At 41.2% G+C, this 10,798-nt stretch overlaps 1 protein-coding gene across 1 annotated transcript; it reads right to left on the reverse strand.

Moving 5' to 3' along the window:
- Positions 1-1,027: 1,027 nt before the first annotated feature.
- On the reverse strand, positions 1,028-5,817 carry LOC117575300 (protein fork head). The gene is given in 2 exon segments (XM_052006773.1): positions 1,028-3,290; positions 3,366-5,817. Coding segments are annotated over 2 exon segments (2,058 nt in total). The 5' UTR covers positions 4,901-5,817; the 3' UTR covers positions 1,028-2,767.
- Positions 5,818-10,798: the final 4,981 nt, after the last annotated feature.

The raw sequence follows: 10,798 nt of genomic DNA on the forward strand, positions 1-10,798 counted from the left end.
TTGTACTTTATCGAGCCCTATAAAACGGTATTAAAGCAACGCTCTTTGAGATACATATGAACGAGAATATATGTACATATATAGAAATGGTGACCTTCCAGGCTGCTTAATTAAAACGACAACAGCTTGTTAAACATGACCGGTGGTGCTGCTGGCACCACCAACCAACCAACCACACACAGCACCACACTACGCAGATAAGTGTAGCTGGAGTTCGCTGGCTAGGTATTTTATTTGAGAATTATAAATGAGAAAGAACCCGCGAACCAGGCACACGGGACACGAGACACGGGACAAATTGTAGATTTTTTAAATGAATCACAAAGATAACTTTACACACACACACACACATTCACATGTGTTGGATCAGTCGTGGTTGTTGTTTATATTGCATAGATAAGAAACAGATATTAGATACGAGTAGCCATAGAGGAACAGTCCTAGGTGTCATATGCGTTTATGTATATTACGTGAGAGTGTACGGGAAAAAAGCAAACAGGGACACCGACCAGAGCTAGAGGTTTCCATAGTTGGTTAGCGATTGGGATAGGTATCACCATCTATAATATAGACTGGGCCTCGACTCTCGTTTTTGTTGTGTTAGTCAGGACAGTGGTTGTTGTTGTTGTTGCCGTCGCTGTTGCTGTTTACCTTGTTGTTGCGTTGCAATTTACGAGTGCACTCCGATAAGTTTTATCAAAAAAAAAAAAAAAAAAAAAAATGGAAGGGAAAAAAGGGAAAAAAAAACTAGTGAAAAAACTGCACTCTGCATCCGAGGTGCGATAAGATAGGCACAAGAACTCTTGGAATCGCTTGATGAGTTGGGTGCAGTCCATATATACGAATGTGCATACATATACACACATACATATATATCGTACTCATAGGTGCTATCGGTCGTTCCATGTTGCTGCATTGATAGCCCAGCCCAATCAATATAGAAGTGCTTGTTGGAGGTCAGTTGTTTAAGTCAACAAAGGTAACGCATTGATTGCTTTGTCAATGGAAAGTTAAAACAATTCGTTGATATATTTTCATTTCTTTTTTTTTATATTTCAAACATTAAAATAGTCTTTTTTAATTTTTGCATGATTTATAATATTAATTTTAACTAGCTTTAGATTTTGGATTTTCATTTTATGTTTTGTTTTCGGTTGACATTTATGAATTTTAGTTTGTGTATTTTACATTGTTGTTGTTTTGTCATATTTAAACTATTTTGGGTTTCAAGTTTTTTTTTTTTGTTATTATTATTTGTTTTGTTTTGTATTAAGTTTAATCAATTAGCTTAGCTCAATGTAAAAATGCGCGTGGGTGTGTGTGTTTTTGTGATTTTGTATACGCACAATAATAAAATTAATATTAAAAATTATTGAATAATAATTGCAGTTTTTCGTTCATTGTTTTTTTTCATTTTTTTTTGCTTTATCAGTTTGTGTATTTTTTTTTGTATTCTGTTCTTTTTTGTTGATTTTATTTATGCTAATTAAATGTTAAATGCTATACAATATTTATTAATGTTGTGTAGCATACAATTTGATTAATTCTCAAGTTAGTTTAAAAATTGTTTTTGTTTTTTATCTCTTTTTTTCGTTTTTGCTTTTTTGGGCATCAAGTTTAATTTTAGCTTGCTTAGAATTAAATATACATACATATTTCTATATATATATAGAGTTCTATTTATATATATAGACTAATTATTTACAGAATGCTTAAGCCTAAGCGAATTCGTACAATAACAAAGAAAATCAATAAATTGTTGCTGTATTTGTAAAGAAATGATTCAATATAGGTTCATAAATTATACATAACGTTTACATTTTGTAAAATGTTAAATTAAAACGTGACGTTTCCTATGCATGGCCAAATTTAGTTGCTTAGTTAAATAATTTGAAGATTCTTAGGGGTCTTTTGCATTTTGTTGGATATTTAGTTTTTGGTTTTTGATCATTTGCGATTCGAATTCGATTGCCTTTGGATAAAAGGATTTTGTTTTTTTTTTGTGTTTTTTTTTCTTGTTGTTTTAGATGAACATTACACACAATCCCGCATTGCTCTCTCTTCATTTCTCTCTCTTTCTTTCTCTCGTTTCACACACATTTAAAATGCTGATTATTTGTTTTAACCGATTTGATTGTTATTGCTTACTTTGAGGATAAACAAATGGCACGGAATTTCTTGTTTCTTAATTCTTTTTTTTTTTTGTTTTGTTTTTTTTTTTTAGCAAACATAAATGTTAACAAAGATCTTTGCTTAACGGCTAACGTAATTGATTATACATTGTGGCCGTTTTTGCTGCACTTACAACTACATCACTTTTTTTCTTGAATTCCTCAACAGAACGACATCGAAAAACAAAAACAAAAGATACTCGTAAACATAAAAGGCAAAGACAAAGCAAAGACTGAGTGCTTGCAGTAGAAGAGTAAATTGAACTATTTACAAGTTGTGGAGGAGGAGGAAGCGGAGTCGGACTCTCTACCATATATAACAACTCTCTTCTAGTCGTTGTCGTATTCATAGTCGAACTCGTGGTCATACTCACGTGCTCGAGCTCAAAGGATGCGCCCAGGTGCTAAAAGCCATTGAAGAGCCGCTCGCTAATTGGCAGCCGATCAACACTGAGACTCTGATTGAGACTCTTCTGTCTCCGGCTCTGACTGCCACTGAGATTATGATTGAGGCGGCGAAGATTGTGTTCGAGTTCGATTCCGAGTCCGAGTCCGAGGTTCGGGTCCTACACAAAGCCTCGCCTTGTGCGGCTGGGCTACAGCAGATTCTGCAATGCGGCAGCGCTGTTGAATGTCAAACTGTGATTCCAGTTGCGGTAACTGGCAGCAGCCGCATATTGCTGATAGTTGTTGTAGAGCTGCTGCTGTGCCGCCTGATGCTGCTGCAGTTGCTCCTCGCTTAGGTCGCTGGTAATATTCGATGAATCCTCCTGCAGTTCCGCTGACAGTTGGCTATGCAGCAATTGCTGTTGCTGTTGCTGCTGTTGATGTTGCTGCTGCTGCTGCTGTTGCTGCTGCTGCTGTTGTTGCTGCTGCTGCTGCTGTTGCTGCTGCTGTTGTTGCACTGTGGCAGCCAGCTTTTGTGAATAGTTGACGGCCACCGCTGCTGCTGGCTTGCTGCTGGCCTTTGTGGATGCTGTTGTTGCATTTGTAGCGGATGTCAGTTGCTGCGTCGCCTGCTGCTGCTGCTGCTGTTGTTGTTGCTGCTGCTGCTGCTGCTGTTGTTGCTGCTGTTGGTGCTGTTGTTGCTGTTGCTGCAAGTGTTGCTGCTGCTGCTGCTGCTGCTGCTGAAGATGATGATGCGAGCTGCTGCCGCCGCCGCCACCGCTGCTGCTGCCGCCGCTGCCACCAAAGCGCAGCATCTGCTCCGCGCGCCCTTAAGCCAGCGGATACTGATGATGTCACAAGCTCGTGGTGCCGGCGGGCGCATGATAGCCGAGACTCTGATAGTACGAGTCCTGGCCTAAGGCAGCGTGTGAGTTGGTCAGCGGACTGAGCGCATTATAGCCAGCATACTGGCTCATATCGTACATTTTAATGTCCGCCTTGGACTCTGTGGGCAGCAGGCGATTGATGGAGAACGGATGGCTGGAAGGCGTATAGCCGGATGGCTCCTGTTTCAGTGGATGCATCGACGAATGATAGTCGCTGATCAGCGACGGATGGCACCGATTCGCCATCATCGCCGACAGCTCCTCCTGCTGCAGCTGATGGTGCTGATGATGATGATGCGTGGGCACATGCTGCGGCTGCTGCCCCAGACACAACTCGGCATTCGCATGCAGCATCGCCAGCGCCTCGGCATCCTTGCTGTGTGCGGCGCTCAACACATTGACACCAGCCAGTGGCACGCCTCCAACGCCACCGCCGCCCGCCTCCTTGTGATGCTGATGATGCTCCAGGCGACTCGTGTGATGATGATGGTGCATGTGATGCGAATCCTCGTGATCCTTCTTGCCCGGACTGGTTGCCTCCAAACTGCTGTGCGACGGACTCTTGTGCAGCTGCCTGATGGCCTCCTTCTTCTCGTCCTTGAAGCGTTTCTGTCGCCGCAGATAGCAGCCGTTCTCAAACATATTGCCCGAATCCGGATGCAGTGTCCAAAACGAACCTTTGCCCGGCTTGTCCGGTGTGCGCGGAATCTTAACGAAGCAATCGTTGAAGCTCAGTGAATGGCGTATGGAGTTCTGCCAGCGCTGCTGATTCTGCCGATAGAAGGGAAACAGATCCATGATGAACTGATAGATCTCCGAGAGCGTGAGCATGCGTGTCGGATTGTTCTGTATGGCCATGGTGATCAGCGAAATGTAACTGTATGGCGGCTTGGCATGCGTGTAGCTGCGTCTGTATGTTGTTGGTTTGTCAACGCCCCGACGTCCCAGCGAATTCGGTGATCCCGTCTCCATATCACGCGGTCCTGCTGGCATTGCAGCATAGCTGCCACCCAAACCCGCTGCGGACATGCTCGCTGCCGACATGGCCATGCAGCCACCCATGTTGCCCAGCGGCGAACCCATGCTCGCATAGCTCATCGAGCTGGGCGTCATGCAGTTGCCGCCCATCGAATTCATGGCGGCCGCTGCGCCCATGCTGCCACTCATGCTGGCCACGGCGGCGGCCGAGTCGAGCACGCTGGAGCCAAAGGTGGCGGCGGCCTGTGGCGACACCGATGACATGCCACCGACTGTGAGACCCATGCTGTTCATGGTGTATGCGGAGCGCGCCAACGGACTCATGCTGCCGCCATTCGATGTGGGATTCGGGTTGTTGTTGCTTGTGGGTACCGCACCACCGCCGCCACCGCCACCGCCGCTGGGTGGTGCACCGCCAGCGGTGGACATGCTGACCGGCGCACTACTGGGCGGCGGCTCCGCGTAGAGCTTTTGCATTATATCTATGGTGGTCTGGTGGGGACTCCCCTTGAGAAAGCTGTTCAATAGTTGCGCCGTTATGTTGCCGGCTTTTTCAACGCGTTGCGTTCGAAATGGATGCAGAAAAATTCACAACGCGCTCCAACGACGCGTTCGAATGTTTGAAGACAAATGAAAAACACAAACCGAAAAACTTGTTTTGTTTTTGTTTTCTTTTTTTTTGTTTCGTTAACAATATGTTTTAGTTGTTATTGTTGTTGTTGATATTGTTATTCAATGCACTGTCACTGCGTTAATTAATTTAAATATTTGTTGCATTTTTGTGCACTGCACTTGTCACTTGTTGTTGCTGATTTGCTGCTGCAAGTTCTATTCTTTAAGCAATCGCTGATGTTGCTGTTGTTGGTTGCTCTTGGCTGCTGTTGCTGTTGTTGCTGCTGCTGTTGCTGCTTGGCATTTGTTTGTGCACTTGTCGCTCCTCTTGAAGCTAAACACTTTGATTAATTTATTTGTGTGCGCCGCTGATGCCTTGTGCAAATTTGGAAATAAAATAACGTGGCAAATATGACTCTATTTTAATGCGCGCCGCGCCGCAACGAACCGACGCACGAACGTGAATTGTTAGCTTGCTTTTGGCCACTGAGTCTGAGTCTGAGGTTTTGCTGTAGTTGCTGCTGCTGCTGCTTTTACTGCTACAACTGGAGGCTGCTGCTGCTGCTGTTATTGCCGCTGCTGTTGCCGTAAACGTTGCCGCTGACGTTGCTGTTGATGTTGCTGTTGCCGTTGCTGTTGCTGGTCCGCTCGAGTGTCTCTTTGGCTTGAGCTCTTGAATGTGACTGTTTGCAGAGGGGAACGCTTGTCTACTATTTGGCTTGCGCTTGCTGCCAACAAATATTGTTCGAGCCGCGCTCAAGTGCCGCCGACAACGACGACGACGACGATGACGATGACAGCGACAGAGACAGAGACGCCGGCAGCAGCAGCGTCAGACGTCAGATACAGCGCCGACTCGTTCTCGCACACATTGTGCCTTTCAGCCTCTTCTATGTTCGTCTCACACTCGCACACGCACACACAGCAACAGCAACTTCTGCTGCCGCTGCTGCTGGCACACACGATTAACCACCGGTTGTGAGGTCTTTTGCCAATGACAGGCTTCGGTTCTCTTACGTACACAGCGCTGGCAGCGCAAGCGCATTGGCCAACGGCCTCTTGTATCAACAGAGCAGCGCCTGGTTGCCAAGACAACAAATGGGCGGAGCCAAAATAATAATGTGCGAGCGAGCAACGCCCTCTGTCTCAGTGGAGCAGCTGCCACACACACACACACACACTGCGTAGTTATCAATGTAGTTGTGTGTCTACTGAGCGCCCTAATACCTCGTGTATTGCTGTTGCTGGTTGTCGTTGTGTGAGCGACGCCATGTTACAGTTAACGATTTTCTCTAATGCGATCAATAATCGCTCGCTCCCGCTTACACTCCAGCCAGGAGGCCCCAGCCCTGCTCTATTCTACTCTGTGCTGCTCTGCTCTGTGCTGCTCTCTGTTCAGCTCAACTCAACTCAACTCAGCTCAGCTCAGCTGAGCAACGTTGCCTAGCCCAGTCGGCTGAGACGCTATGTTTAGTCAGAGAATGTCGACGCGTTATTTTGTTTTTTTTTTCGATTTTGGTTTTTTTTTTGACAAAAACAAAAAGAATGTTGTGCTCCAAAGAAGCAAGACATTAATAATACGAGACGAGTTTGTATGTGTGCCTATGTGTGTGTGCGCATGTATGTTGTCTGTGTGTGTGAGTGTGTGTGGTATGTTTTATTTTCTTCCTTCTTTTTTTAAAGCTTGCACATTTGAGGTTAAGGTACGCCAATGTCACACTCATTCATTCACATTCGTAGCGAGGCGTCGCGAGCAACATCAGCAGCAGCAGCAACAGCAGCAGCCGCCAGCAACAGCAATAGCAACCAACAGCAGCAGCAGCAACTGTCAGCAGCCGCAGAGCAGCGGCATCTTTCGTTTTTTGGCAAGTCATTGCGAAAGTGACCCAGTTCTGGCTGCGTCGTCATCATATCATCCTTCTTCAGCCTCTACCTGGCCATGCATTTCATTGATGCAAAAAGTGCACGCGTGCACATGGAATAATACAATACACATAAATACTTCCTGAACCTCAGTCGACGACCACCGACCACCGACCATTTATGGTCGTCATTTTGGATAAAACGCATTTTAATTTCGGTTATAAAAACTTTTGAGCAATTTTCGCTTGACGCCTTTCATTGTGCATTCCGTTCCGTTTAACCCTTTCGCTGTTTTTAAAAGTGTCTTTCTCCTCAGTGAATGTATTACTCATGTGTTTGTGCGTATCTCTGACTGTGTGTGTGTGTGTGTGTATGTGTGTGTTTGTACTCACTCATCACGGCCATAACTGTTTTATGACCACGGCAATTTGCGTCCCTCATTGTAGAGTTTTTCATTGAAAAATTTGAACTGAATTATATGTTACCTGAAATAGAGAAAAACGCACGGAAAATCCATATTGAATTCACTAAACGTTTTACATTCATGAAAGCCCACAAATTAGTTGTGTGCATTTGTCTGGCCGCTGGCATTAATGGCAATTGTCATATCATATCGCATTGCTGTCATATCAACCTGCTTAGAGCATTCAAATGAGCTTAGCTAGGCCTAGAACATGTCTCATGATAACTAACATACTCGTATGTGACACTGATTATTATAGAATATAGTTTTTTTTTTCTAAGAACAGTTTACTATAAAATGAAGATCTCCTTATAAAGACGATCGTTATGATTTATAGCTACTTTGATTATTAATTTTGTAAAGAGAGTCAAGGTTTTTTCGAGTTCAAAATGTAAATATTAGAACAATCCATTCATCTATTACAGCTACTCAACAATTAGTTGAGTCTATCTCTATCTCTCTTTTTAGATATGATGTGAACTGAAAAAAAAAAGACACTTTGTACTTTGCCGAACCATTAAAGTGTGCGTTTTATAAAATCAAATAAATAATTAAGCATGCAAATACAATTTGAGAACTTGAGTACAACATAGTACTAAATATAGTATTTAAAGTATGGCTCTGTTTATGTGCAGAACCAACAGAGCACAGCAGTCGCCTCTTGTTGTACTACTTGTACATCTAAGTTAATATGTACTATTTATATCATCTTTTAGGCACACAAAGATACACGTTCTTCAATGCAGACTCAACTCGAATGTTGCTCGCGCTCTTTTGTGTGCAGTTCTAATAATGTGCTTAAATATTTAATATTTTTATTGTATTTCCCAGTGTCTCATTAATGTTGTTGGGGGCAACAACTCGCAATGTTGATGACGTAGAGCAAATACTCGTAGTACTCATAGTATTCATAGTAACTGGCAGTCAAAAAAAAAAAAAAAAAACTGAATGCGAGTATTTATTTACCTTTTAGTAATTTATCTATTTATTTATTTGCTTTTAAAGCGCGCCACTTTCGGGTCGGGTCAGTTATGTTAGGTTGAGTTCAGTTCAGTTCAGTTCAGTTCAGTCCAATATGGATTGGAGTCGCATTCATGTTCGGCTCTGGGGCTCGGCTTCGATTCAGATTCGGATTCGGTTTCGTTTTCGGTTTTGTTGTCTATCGCGGTGTTCGAGCCTCTAAGCCATGTTCAAACTTTTTAATTAGTTTCAATTGTTGACGCGCGCCCACGCAGCCAATAGATAGACAGACGTTTGTATTTATGTAAAATATTTATTTTATTTCTACTCGTTTTTAGTTCTTTTTTCATTGTGTGTGTGTGTGTGTGTTTGTTTGTAATGCTTTAAAATGTCGTGTTTTGTTTGTTTTAAGCATTTGCCCCGCGCATGCGTTGTGTGGCAGTGACTTTACAAAAATGTCCATTTTGACCAACTTTTCACAGATAAATGAAGTTTGGCTACTGTTTTGGATCTGTCTGCATCATCTGCATGCGATTGTGTGTGTGTGTGTGTGTGTGTATCAATATGAAATGTACAATATTTATTTTTATTTTTATTATTGGTTATTGCTGATTTATTTGTTTGTTTAATATTTTCACACAAATTAAAATACTTTGCCGACTCGTTGGCTACGCCACGTAAAAATCAACAATGACGCTAAAGCTGTTGCTCCCTCTTTGTCTCTCTTTCTCTTTCTCTCGCTCTCACTATCTCTCTTTGTCTCCCACACTCTCTCTCTCCCTCTCTCGCTGTCTCTCTCGCTCTCAATTTGATTTTTTAACTTAACCCAATTATCGCAGCTCATTAGTGAGTATTTAATTGTTTGGCAAATTTCAAAAAGCAAAAGATGTGCTCAATGTTCTAATGTGTCAGGCAAACAAATCGATGCCACACAATTTTAGAGTTGTGTGTTTCTGTTTATTCTGCATTAAGGTTATAATCCGCACACACGTGTCTTGCTTTTAATACCCTGTACTCTATGGATATTGGGTGTGTTTAATCATCATTTATCATTCATTATTTTAAAGCTGAGTAAAAAGTATATCCTCCAATACAGAGTATTATCTAGTTATTCATTCTCAAACTGTGTTTCACACTTGTTACTTTCAGCCAGTCGGAAAAACTAAACAAAATTAGCTAATAAATTGTGCACACATTGTGAATTTATTTATAAATTTATGAATTTCTGTCAAAGAATGATTAAAGCCAACTGCAGTCTCCAAATAAAATGTGTTGCTAGTGACTTAACTACTAATTATCTCATCTCTCTTTGATATCTATTTGCCAAAATGTGATTTGCGTCACACTGCGAACCAGTTTTAGTTTTATTCTTTGATGCTCATCTTTTTTTTTGGGGACAGTTAACACGATTAGGCAATTTATTGAAGTTTAATTAGAACTATGTTTAAGTAATTGTTAGTAACAGTTTTTCGAGCATATTTGCGCAGTTTAAGAAAACAAAAAAATTAGAATTATATTGATTCTTTTCATTAGTTTTAGTTTTCATCTTTAATTTCGGGAGACAACTATTTTATTTAAATTTAAGTATACAATTTAAGTTGAACTGTGTTTAAGTAGCCAAAAGATTTTGAGGATGGTTAGCTGAGCTTACGAAAATAAAAGTACTAGAATTAAATTAAAGGGATAATACTGATAATGAGATTCTTGTCGTTAGTTTTATTTTTTTTTCGAGGACAGATATTTAGTTTAAAATTTTAAATAGAACTAAGCTGCTAGCCAATGGTTTTGACGGACGCCTTACTTAATTTATAATTTGCAAGATATTATAATTTAAATTCAGAAACAGAATGTTGATAATGAGATATTTATAGCCCGCTGCTTATAGCAAATGCATGTAACAGGCAGATGGAGCCATCTCCGACCCTATAAAGTATATACGATATATTCTTCATCAGAGTATAAGAAAAAAAGCAATTATTATTTTCCAAAAGCACTTCTGGCATATTTTGTACTCCGCGGTATTTTTTCAGAGTATAAATTTGGTACATTTTAAGAATAATAAAGCAATATTTTGCTTTTGTTAGAAATAAGTAGCAAGTATCTCACAGTCGAGCACACTCGATTGTAGCTTTCTTACTTGCTTTCGTCAGTTTAAGTTTTATTCTTTGTCTATCTTTTTTTGGGAATCAGCTCAAGAATTAAAAGTTGAGTTTAAGAAGATGCTAGGAAAAAGATTTAGTGAATTTATTTGCTGAGTTTAAGAAATTGAGAATATTATAATTAAATTGCATTAACTCAATAAAGAAAAGACATTCTTCTCGCTATCCTTAGGAGTTAACGATTTGGTGAAACTGTTTGCTGAAGTTAAGAAATTAAGAATATTATAATCAAATTGCATTAACTCAATACTGATAAGACATTCTTCTCGCTATCCTGGCATACGTCTTTTTTCACATACCTATCTAGCACTGACAGGA

The sequence above is a fragment of the Drosophila albomicans genome, chromosome 2R (genome assembly GCF_009650485.2).
Source record: "Drosophila albomicans strain 15112-1751.03 chromosome 2R, ASM965048v2, whole genome shotgun sequence".
NCBI classification, from domain to species: domain Eukaryota; kingdom Metazoa; phylum Arthropoda; class Insecta; order Diptera; family Drosophilidae; genus Drosophila; species Drosophila albomicans.